The sequence below is a fragment of the Scyliorhinus torazame genome, chromosome 6 (assembly GCF_047496885.1).
Source record: "Scyliorhinus torazame isolate Kashiwa2021f chromosome 6, sScyTor2.1, whole genome shotgun sequence".
NCBI lineage: Eukaryota > Metazoa > Chordata > Chondrichthyes > Carcharhiniformes > Scyliorhinidae > Scyliorhinus > Scyliorhinus torazame.
The window spans coordinates 178,205,345-178,223,459 of NC_092712.1; the positions used below are offsets into that span (position 1 = coordinate 178,205,345).

General features: G+C 45.4%; 1 protein-coding gene across 2 annotated transcripts in view; it reads left to right on the forward strand.

The window, feature by feature from the left end:
• The window catches only part of scin (scinderin), a 231,649-nt gene extending 220,237 nt beyond the window's left edge, over positions 1 to 11,412 (forward strand). For both annotated transcript variants that reach the window (XM_072509136.1, XM_072509137.1), the window contains one exon: positions 11,000 to 11,412. In XM_072509136.1, the coding sequence (XP_072365237.1) occupies positions 11,000 to 11,172 (173 nt within the window). In that variant the 3' untranslated portion in view covers positions 11,173 to 11,412. The remainder of the gene's footprint in view (positions 1 to 10,999) is intronic.
• Positions 11,413 to 18,115: the final 6,703 nt, after the last annotated feature.

An 18,115-nucleotide genomic window follows, 5' to 3' on the forward strand; every position in this document is an offset into this window, starting at 1 on the left:
GCGAGTACTAACAACCAAAACAGGGAAGTCTCACCTTCCATGTTCTGGCAGACACTGAAGGCGGTGATTAAGGGAGAGATTGTTGCCTACAAGGCTCTCAGAGACAGGGAAGAGAGCGCGGCTAGGCAGCAACTGATTGACTCCATCCTAGAGATCGCAGAAGATACATCGAGGCCCCGACCATCGAGCTTCTGGCTGCGAGGGAAAAGCTACAAATAGACTTTAAAGTGCTATCCACCAGGGAGGCGTGGACCAACTCCGCCAGATATGGAGAGAAAGCTAGCCGCCTGTTACCTCACCAGCTGAGAAAGCAGGCAGCCACGAGGGAAATAGCCCAGATAAAAGACAGCAGAGGCAGACCGGTAGCTGAACCAAAAAAAGTCAACAAGGCATTTGAGGCCTTCTACCGGGGACTGTACACCCCTGAGCCCCCCATGGGGACTTGGGGATGAAACCATTTCTCGATGGACTGTACATGCTGGTCGTGCGAGACGATACACAGAGGGAACTGGAAGCACCATTGGACTCGGAGAGGTCATGGAGAGTATCAACTCCATGCAGGCGGGGAAGGCGCCGGGACCTGATGGGTTCCCGGCAGACTCCTACCAAATATTCACACCAGCTCTCACCCGCACCTACGGGAAATGTTCGCAGACTCGCCAGTGAGGGGTACCCTGCCTCCAACACTAACTCAGGCCACCATATCACTTATACCCAAAAAAGACAAAGACCCCATGGAATGTGGACCATATAGACCCATTTCGCTGCTCAACATGGACATGAAGATACTCGCAAAAATCCTGGCAAGAGATTGGAGAACTGTGTGCCAGAGGTGGTCGCACAGGACCAGACAGGTTTTGTCAAGGGTAGACAGCTAACAGACAGCTGCTGAATGTGACACTGACCCCATCCGGGGAGAGAATACCAGTGGTGATCATCTCCCTGGATGCAGAAAAGACCTTCGACAGAGTTGAATAGAAGTACCTCATTGAGGTACTGGAGCGGTTTGAACTAGGGACAGGGTTCACCTCATGGGTGAAACTCCTGTACAATGCCCCCAAGGCAAGCGTTCAGACCAATACCACCAGCTCTGAAAACTTCCAGTTGCACAGAGACACCAGGCAGAGGTGCCCGCTACCCCGTTCCTGTTCGCCCTGATTATTGAACCCCTGCCGATCGCCCTGCGAGACGTGAGAGGCTGGAAGGGAATCCGAAGAGGAGGCAGAGATCACAGAGTTCCACTCTATGCTGATGATCTGCTCCTCCACATCTCGGACCCACAGAACAGCCTGGAACTAATCATGAAGCTCCTGGAGGAGTTTGGGGCCTTCTCGGGCTACAAACTGAACCCGGGCAAAGTGAGGTTTTCCTGGTGAACCCGAATGGGAGAGGGACAGAGCTGGAAGGTCTCCCATGTAAAATAGCCCAAAACAAATTCCGCTACCTGTGGATTCAGATAGCCCATGATTGGATACGGTTCCAAAAGTGAAACCTGACTAGTCTGGCAGTGGAAGTTCAAAAGGACCTGCAGAGATGGGATGCAATCCACGGCGGGGAGGATGCAGACAATCAAGATGAACATACTGCCAAGGTTCCTCTTCCTGTTCAGATCCATACCAATCTTCATCCCCAAGGCCTTTTCCCCCAAAATTGACAAAATGATTATCGTGTTTGTGTGGTGGGAGGGAAGAACCAAGAATCTCGAAGATAACACTGCAGAGGAGAAAGGGCATGGGTCGCCTGGTCCTCCCAAATTTGCAATACTATCGCTGGGCAGACATAGCCGAGAGAGTGGCGGGATGGGTAAGGGAACCGAACATGGAATGGGTGAGGATGGAGGAGTCCTCCTGCACGGAACGATCCTCCGAGCCGTCGCCATGACAGCACTCCCATCCCGACCGGTAAAACACACATCCAGTCCAGTGGTAGTAGCAACACTAAGACCCTGGAACCAGATGAGACAGTGCTTAGGCTTAACCGAGGTGTTCAGCATGGCCCCCATCTGCGGCAACCACTGGTTCCCACCAGCCATGCTAGACGCCATCTTTAAGAGATAGACACAGGATGGAAGGATGGTAACGGTTAGGGACTTTTACACGGGGGACAGTCTTGCGACCTTAGAAGAGCTGACGGAGAGACTGGAACTACCATACAGACATGAACTCCAGCATTCACAAGTCAAAATCTTTCTCCGCAAGGAGATGGCGAGCTACCCTTGAGCCCCAAGAGACACAATGTTGGAGGAGCTACTGGAAGCGGACAGTAGCGGAAAAAGGAAACTGCATGGACATACATGGATGACTTTTAGAAAGGACACACTCACCACTGGATGGAGCAAGGCAGAAATGGGAGGAAGAATTAGGGACAGAAGTAGGGTGGGGACTCTGGAGTGAAGCACTGAGCAGGGTCAACTCCACCTCCTCTTGCGCAAGGCTAAGCCTCATGCAGTTTAAAGTGGTGCACAGAGCACAGCTGACACAAACCCAAATGAGCAGGTTCTTCCCGGAGGTGGAGGACAAATGTGAACGGTGCCAGGGAGGCCCGGTCAACCATGCCCACATGTTCTGGGCCTGCCCCAGAGTAGTGGAGTTCTGGACAGCATTCTTCAAGGCAACATCCAAGGTTGTGAGGGTGAGGGTGGTGCCGTGCCCGAGAGTGGCAATCTTCGAGGTTTCAGACCAGCCAGAACTTCATATGGGGAAGAGGGCTGACGCTCTTGCCTTTGCCTCCCTAATCGCCCACCGGATAATTCTTCTCGACTGGCGATCAGCAGCATCACGCACAGCTGCAGACTGGCTGGCAGACCTATTGGAATTTCTCCATCTGGAGTAGATCAAATACACCATCCGAGAGTTGGACGTTGGCTTCCACAAAGTGTGTGGGGGCCATTCATCAGCCTGTTCCAGGACCTTTTTGAAGCCAACAATGGATAGAAAGGGGGGAGGGGCTATGAGGACACATGAGAACTACCAGGGCCACAGAAAGCAGACAGGAATGTGGGGTGGGGGTGGGGGAAACGGGGGAAAGACCCAAGGAAACGCCAGGCAGTAACCCAGAGAGAGACCTACACGGGGGCCAGAAGACCCCCACAAAGCTGCAAGAGCAAAACAAACAGCAAACAAACCATCTACGATGAAGGAAAGGAATAAGACAGGGCCCGGATAAAGTAGAAAAAACTGGAGAGGGGAGGAGGACAACAAAGCCACGGGTATCGGGGGGAGGGGTGGGGGGGGGGGGGGGGGGAAGAGAGGGGTGGAGCTGGAGAGGGGGTGCCGAAAAGAAACAGCATGTAAATTGTAAATATTAACTGTTTCAGACATCCCCTGTATGGGGTAAAAATGTAAACTTCAGTAAAAATATTTTTTTTAAACAGTTAGATAGTGACAGACATTTACGGCCAATTGAAACAAGCCCTGATATAAACTGAACCTGGTGGCCACGCTAACCACTGGATGTCAAAGTTAATAAGCAAGCTATTAACATACGACAAAAATCGTGCTTCAAATTTCTGGACAAATCTGGAAGTGCATTTCAGTGGGCAATATGTTCCCCCCACAACTCCCCCTCAGTTCCCCCTTGCAATCCCACCCTCTCCACCCCACTACCAATAAAATCCAGCCCATCGAGTTAAATTAGTAGCACTTACTTTGTCTAACACTATTACATGGAATATTTTTGTTTAAAACGTGAAATCTTGTGGAGTAAAGCATCCAGTTAGTAACTGGGAATTTGAATTTCTTTTAAAAGTCATTGGTTACTGTAGAGATTGTAAATGTTATCCTTGTTTACGAACCCATCCATGGTTCCATCCCTCCTAACTCTGTAATCTCCCCCTGTACAACTTTATGAGATATCTGCACTCCTGAATATTGGCAATATGAGCATCTCCAATTTTATTCACTCTACCATTGATAGCCTTCAGAAGCTAAACTCTGGAATTCCCTCCCAAACCCCTCCACCTCTCCAACACTCTTCCTTTAAGATGCTCCTTCAACCTACCATTTTGACCAAGCTTTTGGTCATCAGCCCTAATATCATGCTGCGCGACTCGGTGTCAAATTCTGTTTGTTAACACTCCTGTGAAGTGCACAAAGGGTAATTTTACTACAATAAAGGCACTCACTCTATCAAGGTGAGTTGTTGTCATTGTTGAGAAATGAATAACAAAGGTTTGAATCAGCATCTAAAACAAAAGTGAAATGCCATTCAGGGTTAAGCTCAGTGCACAAAGGCTGTTCTTCAAATAAGTTTAAGTTATATCTCCAAGCACCTACTGAGAATAATTTTACTCTAGTAATAGTTAATTATAAGGATCAGTTTACTTCTATAAGAGACTTTCATTTTACCTTGTTGGTTGATTGTCCACTGCAGGGCTTCTTACATTTTTTGCTTCTGAGGCCCTCTTTCCACGTTTAAATAAATTGCAAACCCCATGCAACACAAGTACTTTTCCTGTATAAAATAGTTGCAGAATTAAACATCTGTGTCTATTATTATATTTGTTTTACTTACTTAATATGTAAAACAAATCTGGACAAACGTAGAGGTATCTTCTACTAGCAGGCAGACATCCCATCCCATGGTCAATGTTCATCCTGGCTCTGTTCTCTATATTCATTGTTATCAATACTGAAAATCAAGCTTTGCACCAGTAGGTTCTAAATGGAATCCACACTGTCAGTGCAGCCGAAAGAGCAATACTGTATTCAGTTACACTGTTGTCAATATGAACCTGCTTCATATGGTGTCTGCACACATGCACTTTCTCGCAAGAGTCACTGGTAGTCAAGAGTGGGAATTCGTGATTACTTTTTTACCCTTCCAACAACAAATGTTGGAGGCACTCTAATTGCCATTTGACTCGGGGTGACTAACTATCACAGTCCTGTGATCTTAGCAGGGCACCCCTGTACTAGTATCACATTGGATTAGAGCAATTACCTAATGATTCTTTTGTGGAAGTCAAGATACTTGCTATGTATCAACATATATTAAACATAACTCTTTGCCAAAGTAGGCATCCCATATAACAGTATGTTTTAATAAGCATGAATTCAATGACACTGTCACAATGATCAGTTTTGAGCTTCTATGTTGAGATTCTATATCTAACCTACACATCCGTACATATCAGAGCAAACTAAGTCAAAGCCATTTGTGTAGATTCCTCATCAAGCCAGGAGCTTGTATACCGCATCTGGCATTGTTTGTATTAATAGTTATGCCCTGTTTTCATTCTTCTGCCTGTATTTCATAGGTAGTTTCGTGTTTCTTGGACACACCTCAATGCAAATACAAAGTTGGTAACACCTACTTGTGTTAATTACTTCAGCGGCAGTAAAAGAGAAAACCCAATGAGAGAAAGAAAATGAAAGGAGAGATTGTTTAACCTAGGAAAAAAATATGTAATAGGATCCAGACTTTATGTAATAGGATCCAGACTTTGGGGCATCAAGAAGTAAAACTGATTCACAGATAAAAGACGGGCATTTTTAGAGTTTGATCCCCTGTGCCGAGCCGTTTTATTTCTTGTGAATATAAATTCTGAGACAATGTTCAGCTTCTTGAAACTGGACATAAGTCATAATAATAAAACGATGAAACTTGTGAACAAAGATCACTGAATGCGTAGATGAAAAGTGTGGAAATGATAAGCAGTGCTGAATGAATAAATTTAGGAGAAGGAAGTGTACATGATTGAAAAAAAAATGATTGATAAAAATGAGCATATGTTCGAACTAACTTTTAGAAGGGAGACAATCGGCCCACCTGTATCTGTTTCTTAAAGCAGAGGTTGACTTTTGGCAGACTTTCCTGTGGAGACTCCCTGGTTTATAGGAACTGAATGTCTTAACATAAAACTGCAAAAAATGTGTTTGCTGCCACATTATGAATCTCATTATGTTATTACTTCAGTTAAGATATAATAATCTTTATTATTGTCACAAGAATGCATACATTAACACTGCAATGAAGTTACTGTGAAAATCCCCTCGTCGCCACACTCCAGGTACACTGAGGGAGAATTCAGAATGTCCAATTCACCTAACAAGCATGTCTTTCGGGACTTGTGTGAGGAAACTGGAGCACCTGGAGGAAACCCACGCAGACAAGGGGCAGCACGGTAGCATAGTGGTTAGCACAGTTGCTTCACAGCTCCAGGGTCCCAGGTTCAATTCCTTGTTTGGGTCACTGTCTTTGTGGAGTCTGCACGCTCTCCCCGTGTGTGCGTGGGTTTCCTCCGGGTGCTCCGGTTTCCTCCCACAGTCCAAAGATGTGCGGGTTAGGTGGATTGGCCATGCTAAATTGCCCTTAGTGTCCGAAAAAGGTTAATTGGTATTACTGGGTTTAGGGGATGGGGTGGAGGAGGTGTGTGCTTGAGTGGGGTGCTCTTTCCAAGGGCCGATGCAGACTCGATGGGCCGAATGGCCTCCTTCTGCACTGTAAATTCTATGAACATGCAGACTCCACACAGATAGTGCCCCAAGCCAGGAATCAAACCTGGAATCCTGGCGCTGTGAAGCAACAGTGCTAACCACTGTGCTACCATGCCACCTGATCTCAATATTTTTCCCTCTCTCATGCAAATAAGACCATTTTGAATGTTATTGCAAATACCACCTAAAATCTTTTAGGCATAATATTTTAAAATTTGAAATATAACTCCTACAAATAGTCAATATATGTGAAACAAATGCAGAATTATCCTTTTTCTTGAGCCTGATGAGGAAAAAAACTAATTGAAAACTGGGATGACAAGGGCACTCCAAAGAGTCAATTCATAGACTTTATTGAGTTCCTCACAAAATACTTCGATCTCCATAGGTGAGAGCAGCAAATTTAATGAGACACCATTAAGTACCATCAGATTTAATTTTCACTGCCCATTGCAAAAGAAGCAACGCACCTGAGTCTCAATAATTAAGAGGTATTTAATGCCCTATTGACCATGAGCTGTCATGCTGCAGCTGCCATTGTTGTATATAGTTCAGTTGGCTGGACAGCTGGTTCATGATATGATGCAGAGCAAAGCCAACAGCGTGGGTTCAATTCCTGCACATGCTGAGGTTATTCATAAAGGCCTGTCTTCTCAACCTTGCTCCTCACCTGAGATATGGTGATCCTCAGGTTAAATCAACACCAGTTAGCACTCCCCTTCAGAGGGGAAAGCAGCCTGTGGTCACCTAGGACTATGGAGACTTTATTTCAGGATTCTAATTTTTTTCAAATTCTGAACAGACCCATTAAATCAAATGGAAGCAGTTTCAGGAAGAAGGGAAAGAAAGCGGTTACCAAAGAGACTGCCTGGCCAATAGATAAATTACATTTATCAATTAGAACCCATGGAGGGATGAACGGTGGCACAGTTGCGTAAGGTGTTGATGACCCAGGTTTGATCGCGGCCCAGGTCACTGTCCGTGTGGACTTTGCACATTCTCCTGTGTCTGCGTCGGTTTCACCCCCACAACCCAAAGATGTGCAAGTTAGGTGGATTGGCCACACTAAATTGTCCCTTGATTGGGACAAAAAATAATTGGGTACTCTAAATTTATATATAAAAAAAGAACCCAGGGATTTAAAAGTTAGAAATGTCTTTATCATGCATCTGAATATATTGCCCTCATTTTCTTCTGAGTCAGATAATGTAACTTGAAGCCAGAATACATTGTACTCTTCATTCCATACATTTAAATACCTGCTTCTTGAAATACCCAGCCACATGTCTGGTAAATGCATCCCAGTTAGAATGTAGTTTTTTGGGGCATAAATCAGGTCAAAAGCTGGATAAATTAACTGCCACCAGACTGAGTAACTAAAGCCCTCCCTTTATCCACCCTTCGTAAAGTAAAGAGGTTAAGCTACCACTCCCCAATATTCCTCAGCAATTAGGAAAGTTTTGACATAATAAACAAGTAGGTTCTGACAAACAAGTAGGTTGTTTTTGCGTGTTGGATCTCCTTCTACCAATCCAATCACCTTTTTATTACTGCATGTTCCTTAAACGGTTCTAGTATCACGCACCTTGCTATCCCATACAACACCTCTTTAGGGCCTTTCCTGCCTCTCCAAATTCCACCCTTATTTGAGAAATACCAGGGGACAAAAAACATTAGTGGGTGTTATATACAGACCCCCAAACTGCACTTGTGAGGTTGGGAATGGCATTAAACAAGAAATTAGTGATGCATGTAATAAGGGAATATTGGTGATCATGGGTGATTTTAATCTTCACATAGATTGGGCAAATCAAATTAGCCACAATGCCGTAGAGGAGGAATTCCTGGAGTGTATACGGGATGGTTTTCTTGACCAATATATGGAGGAACCAACTAGAGAGCAGACCATCTTAGACTGGGTACTATGTAATGAGAAGGGAATTATTGCCAACCTGGCTGTACGAGACCCCTTGGGGATGAGCGACCATAACATGATAGAATTTTTTATCAAGATGGAGAGTGAAGTAGTTGATTCGGAGACTAGTGTGCTGAATCTTAATAAAGGGAACTATGAGGATATGAGGCGTGAGTTGGCCTTGATAGATTGGGGAGAGTTACTTAAAGGGATGACAGTGGATAGACAATGGCAAACATTCAAGGAACGTATGGAGGAACTACAGCAACTGTTCATTCCTGTCTGGCACAAAAGCAAAGGGGATAAGAGGGCCAATCCATGGCTCACAAAGGAAATTAGAACAAATATCCGATCCAAGGAAGAAGCATACAGATTGGCCAAGAAAAATAATAAGTCTGAGCATTGGGCGCAGTTTAGAATTCAGCAAAGAAAAACAAAGGGATTGATTAAGAAGGGGAAAGTACAGTACAAAAGGAAGCTTGCAGGGAACATAAAGACTGACACTAAGAGTTTCTACAGATATGTGAAGAGAAAGAGTTTGGTAAAGAGAAATGTAGGCCCACTGCAGACAGAAACAGGGGAATGAATAATAAGGGACAAAGAAATGGCTGAGCAATTAAGTACATACTTTGGTTCTGTCTTCACAAATGAGGACACAAATCAGATGCCAGAAATGTTGGAGAATGAAAGGTTTAGTGAGAGGGAAGAACTGAGGGAGATCAACATTAGTAGAGAAATGGTGCTGGGAAAATTGATGGGATGGAAGGCGGATAAATCCCCAGGGCCTGAGAATCTGCATCCCAGAGTGCTTAAGGAGGTGGCTCTGGAAATAGTGGATGCATTGGTGGTCATCTTCTGGGATTCTATAGACTCTGGAACTGTCCCTGCAGATTGGAGGGTAGCTCACGTCCCTCCGATATTGAAAAAGGGAGGTAGAGAGAAAGCAGGGAATTATCGATCAGTAAACCTAACATCGGTAGTGGGGAAAATGCTTGAATCCATTGTCAAGGACTTTACAGCGGAACATTTAGAAAGCAGTGGCAGGATCAGGCAGAGCATGGATTTATGAAGGGAAAATCATTATTGACAAATCTGTTGGAATTCTTTGAAGAGGTAACCAGTACAGTCGACAAGGGTGAGCCAGTCAATGTGGTATATTTGGACTTTCAGAAGGCGTTTGACAAAGTCAAACATAAGAGATTATTGTTCAAAATTAAAGAGCATGGGATTGGGGGAAATGTATTCAGGTGAATAGAAAACTGGTGGCAGAGAGGAAACAAAGAGTAGGGATTAATGGGTCCTTTTCAAATTGGCAGTGGGGTACCATAGGGATCGGTGCTGGGACCCCATCTATTCACAATATATATTAATGATTTGGATGAGGAAACAAAATGTAACATCTCAAAGTTTGCAGATGATACCAAATTAGGTGGGAGGGTGAATTGTGAGGAGGATGCAGAGATCCTACAGCAAGATCTAGACAGGTTGGGCGAGTGGGCAAACCAATGACAGATGCAGTATAATTTGGATAAGTGTGAAGTTATTCATTTTGGAAGCAAAAACAGGAAGGCAGATTACTACCTGAATGGTTGTAAATTGGGAGAGGGGAGTGTGCAGCGGGATCTGGGTGGCCTTGTGCACCATTCGCTGAAGGTAAGCATGCAGGTGCAGCAGGCGGTAAAGAAAGCTAATGGTATGTTGGCCTTCATTGCAAGAGGTTTCGAGTATAGAAGCAGGGATGTGTTGCTGCAATTGTACAGTGACTTGGTGAGCCCACACTTGGAGTATTGTGTGCAGTTTTGGTCTCCTTCTGTGAGGCAGGGTGTTCTTGCTCTCGAGGGAATGCAGCGAAGGTTTACCAGACTGATTCCAGTGATGGCGGGACTGTCATATGAGGAGAGATTGACTAGGTTGGGATTATTCTCGCTGGAGTTCAGAAGAATGAGGGGGGATCTCATCGAGACTTATAAAATTCTAACAGGACTAGACAGGGTAGATGCAGACCAATGATAGGTCTGTCCAGAACCAGGGGTCACAGCCTGAGGATTCAGGGTAAACCATTTTGGACAGAGATAAGGAGACACTCCTTCACACAAAGAGTGGAATTCATTGCCACAGGAAGTAGTTGATGCTAAAACTTTGAATATATTCAAGAGGCGGCTGGATATAGCACTTGGGGAGAATGGGATCAAATGCTATGGAGAGAAAGCAGGGTTAGGCTATTGAGTTGGATGATCAGCCATGATCGTGATGAATGGCGGAGCAGGCTCGAAGGGCCAAAAGGCCTCTTCCTGCTCCTACCTTCTATGTATCTATGTATCTGTGTACCCCGAGGTATAAGTTTTGAAGATTGAAGAGCCCTTGCTTTGTTTTTACCTCTTCATGTTACTGTGTAGTTTATCCCTAGGGATTCGCATATGTTTACACAATTTTGCTGGGGTTTTTGTGGCTCTTCCATTGATGTTATGTCAGATGAGGAGGAGAACTCTTGCCAGAATTCACTCTGGTGATAAAAGTAGATAAACTCTTCCACTCTCAAACATTGATATACATCAATTTTATTTGAGGAAAAACTGCACATTAGTAAAGTATTGACAATAGTTTTCTACACAATCTGTAACATTTAATTGTTTTCTCCCCATACCAGCAAAACATTACATTGATTCAGATCCATCTGGAAGGGACAAAGGGACTCCAATCATCATCGTCAAGCAGGGATTTGAGCCCCCAACATTCACAGGTTGGTTCCTCGCCTGGGACCCAAAGAAATGGACAGGAGACAATGTAAATGAAGATATGGCTTCACTCAAAGTGACATAGAATGTAAGCAGCTGGTTGCTTATAACTTTAAAAAAAACAACTGCAAACCTACCTAAAAAGTATGTAACTCAGAAAACTGCCTGCTTAATTCCAAATTTAAATGTATTCCTACTGTCTTTCCAATGCTTGTACTACTGTTAATTTGTAATCTTTAAGTTTTTGTAACATTTGCATTCTGTGATTGCATTTAAATAATAAAGCAACTGATGAGAAACAATTACATAATATATAAAATTATAAGATGTTTGTGATCCTTTACAAGTAGTTAACTGCTAGCACTATCCACACAGAGTTGTTGATCAAAAGTAGGTCAAATAGACCGGAATTCTCCAGTCCTTGCGATTCACTTTTTCCACCGGCAGCGCACTCACACCTGTGGGGTTCCTGACTGTGTCGGGAGATTACAATGGGAAATCCCATTGACAAGTGGTGAGAAGATAAAATCCCGGTGCCAGCGAACGGCGCGCCACCGAGAAACACGCGACTGGGAAACCAGAGAATCCCGGCAATTATCTTCATTTTAAATGTCACGTACACCGTAACAGATTCATCATAAAAAAAAGTAAAGTGATAAAAACTTGAAATTATGGCTAGAATTTTCCAATAGTTCTTGCCGGCGGGATCTCCTGACGGCAGGAGGTGCATAAAATGGGAAATCCCATTGACAGCGGCAGGATTAGAAGATCCAATAGCAGGCCCCTTCCCTCTGCCATGAAATACACTGCAGGATGCATGAAGAATCAGGCCCTTATCTGTTATGTCTTGGCTAGTTTGCTGCATATCATACATTTACCTCATAGCAATGCAGAAATGACACTAGTTCTAAATCTATCACAGGTTTATTTACCGTACTTCAAAACATCTCAGCAATTAAAGGATTTCTACATATCTGCTCACAGCCCAGATTCCAGAAACATCTCTCACGTGTCAGTTACTTAAGCTCTCTAGCTCCACACACAGGCTTGCAACTAAACACAGTGAACTGGACCGGAATTCTCCAGCTGTCGGGATTCATGTTTCCTGCTGGCAATGCACCCCCGCCAGTGGGCTTCATGGCGGCGTGGGGTGGTTTCAATCACCTTTTTACTTTTGTTTTAGGCTGTTTGCTGCAGGGTGTGTTTTAGTTTCGTTTTCAGAGCTGGATAGCTGCAGTCACAGCCAGAAGGTGTATTACAGTCTCTCTCTGTAATCTAAAGACTGTAAATCGATCCTGGTGATTTAAAACTAATAACAGTAGTGACTTTAGCCCGATGTGCTTCAGGTAAAAGGTGTTTTAAGTCTTATGGATGTTGAAAGGAAAGCTTAAAGGATTACTTAGTGTTGTATTCTTTGGGGGTTGTATTTGAAGTAATGGTTGCTAAGATGTTCACTATGTTTTAAAAAGATTAACTTGAGTTCAGGGAATAAACATTGTTTTGCTTTAAAAAATACTTTTCCATTTCTGCTGTGCCACACCTGTAGAGTGGGCCATGTGCTCCCCATACCACCATCTATTAAAAGTTGTGGGTCAGGTGAACTCCATGATACACTTTGGGGTTCTCTAAACCTCTGGCCCATAAGAACTGCAACAGAAACTTAATTTATCGATGTGAATAGAGTGTTTAGGGATCTTTCAATGATATAATGGAGGTGGAAGGGGAGTGGTTCTGAGGAAATTCCCAACCAACAACTGCCTGTAAGAAATACTTTGTAATATATCACAGTTACTGAGAGAGTAGTAACAATCTCATTGAAGGCGACTTCAGAAATCTCTCTTGCCAACATGTCGTGCTCCATTCTACATAAAGTAATTGGGGCATATGCTGGGAAGTTGTAGAAACAACTTTAAAAAGGAAATACAAGGATAAGTGAGTTGTGTTACTTTAAACTAGAGAATAGAATTTACAGTGTTGAAGGAGCCATTCGGCCCATCGAATTTGCACCGGCCCTTGGAAAGAGCATCCCACCCCTCCACGCCATCCCCGTAACCCAGCAACCCCATTTAACGTTTTATTCACTAAGGGGAAATTTACCACAGTCAATCCACCTAACCTGCACATTTTTGGACTGCGGGAGGCGGAGCACAGAGGATTCCCACTCAGACATGGGGAGAAAGTGCAAACTCCACACAGACAGTCACCCGAGACAGGAATCGAACCCGGGTCCCTCGTGCTATGAGACAGCAGTACTAACCACTGTGCCGTTAAATTTCTCCTTCCAACTAATCATGATTGCCTTTCCTGAATTCTGCCCACTGGATTTATTGTGTAAGTGCATCTGCCAACTGGTGGTGCTGCAGACTTGAAATTCTTGGATATACTTCCTGAACATACTCTACACTGGGAAGGCCAAATGCAGAGTGGTAACTGTTCTATTTACAAATATGACTCTGAGCTTCCTGTTACTTGTCATTTCAATTCTGAACGTTGGTCCCGCTCTGACCTTCCTGTCCTTGGCCTGATATAATGCTCCAAGAAGCTCAGTGGAAACTTGAGAAACATCACCTCATCATTCGAGTAAGAACTCTACAGCCTTCATCAGTGAGTCAAAAATTTCAGAGCATAAGTTCCCCCTGCATGTTGTTTCAGTTTTGTTTTGCTGGGGTTTTATTTCTTATTTCTTCCTTTATTTTGCATTTGGACGGCTGCTATCCAGCCATTCTCTCCTCATTTAGACATGATTTTTGTTTTTTATTAGCTTTACCCTAAATCTCTGGGCGGGATTCTCTGATCCTGAGGCTAAGTGTTGACACCGTCGGAAACACAGTCGCTTTTCTCGACGGCGTGAACATGGCCTCAGGATCAGCAATTCTGGCCCGTACAGGGGGGCAGCATGCCACTGGTGCGACCCACGCCGCTCCAGCTACTGATCCTGGCGTCAACTGGGCACTGCGGGGTCCGCGCATGCGCAGTGGCACCGGCGCCAACGCGCGCATGCGCAGTGGCTCCCTTCTCCGCACGGGACCCGACACAACATGGCATAGGGCTACAGGGGCCGGCGCAGAAGAAAGGAGGCCCCCAGCCCGAGAGGCCGGCCTGCCAATCGGTGGGCCCCGATCGCGGGCCAGGCCACAACGGAGGCCCTCCCCGGGGTCAATCTCCCCCTCTCCCCCCCCTCACAGGCTGCCCCCGGACCCTTCCACGCCGAGGTCCCACCGGCTGAGAGCAGATTAGAACGGCGCCGGCAGGACTCAGGTTTTTTGCTACGGCCGCTCGGCCCATCCCGGGCTGAGAATCGGCGGGGGAGGGGCCGCGTAGAACGGCCCCCGACCAGCGCCGCGCCGACCATGCTGGCGCCAATGGCACCGATTCTCCACTCTGCGATTTGCGCCAGTCCCGGGGATTCCCCGGCCCGGCCCTGGGCTGAGAGAATCCCGCCCATTGTCTTTGGCTTTTGTGCCATGAAATCGTTTCTCATTTAACGTCTCCTGCCCTCCGACATCACAGACCATGCCTTTTGTTATTTCTCCTAGCATCTCCTTTTCAGTTGCTCAAAATCTGTCATATTTCTATCTTTCCCCATTTAAGACAAAAGACTTTCAACCTGAAACACTTGCTCTGTTTCTCTTCACAGTTGCTGCCTGACCAGTTGAGTGCTTCCAGAAGTTTCTGTTTTTTATTTTATATATATTTAGGTATCTACTTCCCCGAAAAGGAATGATTTGCTCTTATAACAATAATATATGGTACAACCTTTTTATGTTTATATTGAAAAAGTGCAACATCTGTCCCCACATGGATGGAGACACATGTACGTATACATAAATAGATATGTGCAGAAAGAGATAGTGGGCGGGATTCTCCATCGCGCAGCACCTATTTTCTGGTGCGCCCCCCCCCCCCACCCCCGCCCCTCCCGCAGGCTGCGGGATTCTCTGTCCCGGCAGCCGGCCAATGAGGTTTTGCATTTTGGGCACCCCCACGTTGCCGGGAAATTCATGGGCGTGAGTGCGCTGCCGGCGAAAGGGAGGATTCCCGGACGGAGAATCAGTCCATGGAATTTATATTAATGTCTAAACGTTTCGATGTAAGCATCAAGGAACAGAAATCCAGAAGGAAACAGGTTTTTTTCAGGAGATTACTTGTCCTTGAAACAAAATTTGCTGATTACATTATACAGCAGAAAATGTCTAATCAGACCTTTCATTCAAACGCCAAGACAGAGATACAGAAAAAGCAAACGTCACAGTTAATGTGAAATCTGTGCTATGCATTTATCAAACAATACATAACTAATTTTTGAAAAATTTGCGCAAACATTTTGGAATGACTTATATTTCTTGTGGAATAATTTCATAAGGAATAATTTAACAAAACTTATTTTCCCGTACCAGCTACCCCGAACAAGCGCCGAATGTGGCGACTAGGGGCTTTTCACAGTAACTTCATTTGAAGCCTAGATTATCATAGAATTTACAGTGCAGAAGGAGGCCATTCAGCCCATCGAGTCTGCACCGGCTCTTGGAAAGAGCACCCTACCCAAGGTCAACACCTCCACCCTATCCCCATAACCCAGTAACCCCACCCAACACTAAGGGCAATTTTGGACACTAAGGGCAATTTATCATGGCCAATCCACCTAACCTGCACATCTTTGGACTGTGGGAGGAAACCGGAGCACCCGGAGGAAACCCACGCACACACGGGGAGGATGTGCAGACTCCGCACAGACAGTGACCCAAGCCGGAATCGAACATGGGACCCTGGAGCTGTGAAGCAATTGTGCTATCCACAATGCTACCGTGCTGCCCTACTTGTGACAATAAGCGATTTTAATTTCATTTCAAAACAAAAATTCAAAATCTTTTAAGTCTGCTAAATAGTAAACTTGTATGACAATTCATGTTGATCTTAGCCAGCGCAGTAGCATGGTAGCACACGTGGCTAGCATCGTGGCTTCACAGCGCCAGGGTGCCAGGTTCGATTCCCCCCTGGGTCACTGTCTGTGCGGAGTCTGCACGTTCTCCCCGTGTGTGCGTGGGTTTCCTCCGGATGCTCCGGTTTACTCCCACAGTCCAAAGATGTGCAGATTAGGTGGATTGGTCATGCTAAATTACCCTTAGTGTCCAAAGGTTAGGAGGGGTGTTTGGGTTATGGGGATAGGGTGGAAGTGAGGGCTTAAGTGGGTCGGTGCAGACTCAATGGGCCAAATGGCCTCCTTCTGCACTGTATGTTCTATGTATCTCGACAATTCTATTTCTTTTATTCTCACAAATTAGAGCCTGTTTCGTTTTTCCAAAAGTGCATGTGTAAAACCCTTTTCATATTTGGAGTACTTGTCCACAAATCCCTGATTGTGTCAAGATAAGATATAAGGGGCTGGATTCTCCGCTGGCCCACGCCAAAATCGTGGCCGTCTCGGGTTGGAGAATCCACTTTCATGCCGTAATCGAGTCCGGCACCGGTTCGGCGATTCTGACTGTGGGGTATGCCGCGTGCCTGGGGGCCCATTGACAGAGGCCCGCCCAGCAATCCTCCGCTCCCGACCAGCCAAGTTCTCGACGGCGTGGAACTACCACTTATTAGTCCGCGGCCGCCCTGCTTGGGGGAAGGGGGATCGGACACTGAGGGGGGGCCTTTTTGGTGGCCGGGGATTAGATCTGCGTGGGCAGATGCTCGGGCACGCGGCCGATTGGGGGATCTCCTTTCTGTGTGAGACTCCGCGGTCTGAGTCCGCCATGGAGCTCAACGCGACCGCTGCCATGCACATGCGCGGACTCCAAACCGGAAGTGCGGTGGCCCGTATCCGCAGCTAAAGCTGCAAGATTTACTCCGGGTCCCTGCTAGCCCCCTGCAGGGACCCATTGTCCTCTGAAACATCCTTGACTGACCAGCCATCAGCTCATTATGGAGTCTGACGGCTTATTTTGCCTGTCCTTCGTTCTGCTGCAAAGTTAATCACCTGCGTCTGAAAGTTCATTACATATTCATAGCACGGTCTTGTTCTTTTGTGTAAACATGAGTGGGTAATCGCAAAATCCATATAGCGATAACGAGTTTATGCGTTGACTTAAGTTCTCTTGCAGGTGGCCAGTATCGATTCCAGCCAGGGCCTCATGTGACAGTTTGTGTTTGTGGTCTGTATGCCTTGCCAGCCTGACCATAAGGTTAATGATAAGGGCTTTAAACTCGTTAAAGGGGCCGAGGGGAGAGGTTTGTAAAGTTTCCAGAACAAGTAACAGAACAGAGAGCATGGAACGTGGCAGGAATCTAACTTCAGGCACAACAGATAAGGGGACAACTATGAAAAGGGGGCCAGTCAACGCAGGACTGAGGGTATTGTACCTAAATGCACGCAGTATATGAAACAAGGTAAATGAGCTTGTAACGCACATTGAAATTGGCAGGTACAATGTACTGGGCATCACAGAGACGTGGCGGCAAGGGGATCTGGGCTGGGATCTAAATATTCAATTATTTGTGTCCTAATGAAAAGACAGATAGATGGGCAGAGGCAACGGGGTTGCCTTCAGAGAAGAGCGCATCCTCCAGTTTTCCCTATCGTGTAGTATTTTGAACTTAAGTTGTGAGTTTTGAAACATATGTATCAGTTCAAATAAGCACATAAAAAAAGTCTTAGTGAGTTAAATAATGTTAGATTCAATAGTGTTTATATTGAGTATAATCCACATTATGACTGATTTGTCTGTTTCATCAGTTGAAGCCAGGAGAGGGTGACAACACAGTGTTGATCCCGTTGCACTGGCATGCCACTCTATCACCTCAGACTGGCCGCAGATGGGCTCCTCCATCATACATTGCAATCCATTTTTAAAAATAATATTTTTATTAAGCTTTGTTATTTTCTACAAAAAATACAAACAACAGTAAAAAAAACAATAGTCTAATCTATGCAACCCCCATCTCAAAACAGCCCTTCCATCCTCCTCCAGCAGCTAACAGTGACCAATTCCTTGAAATACAATACAAACAGTTGTCATTTCTGGTAGAACCCTTCAATTGAC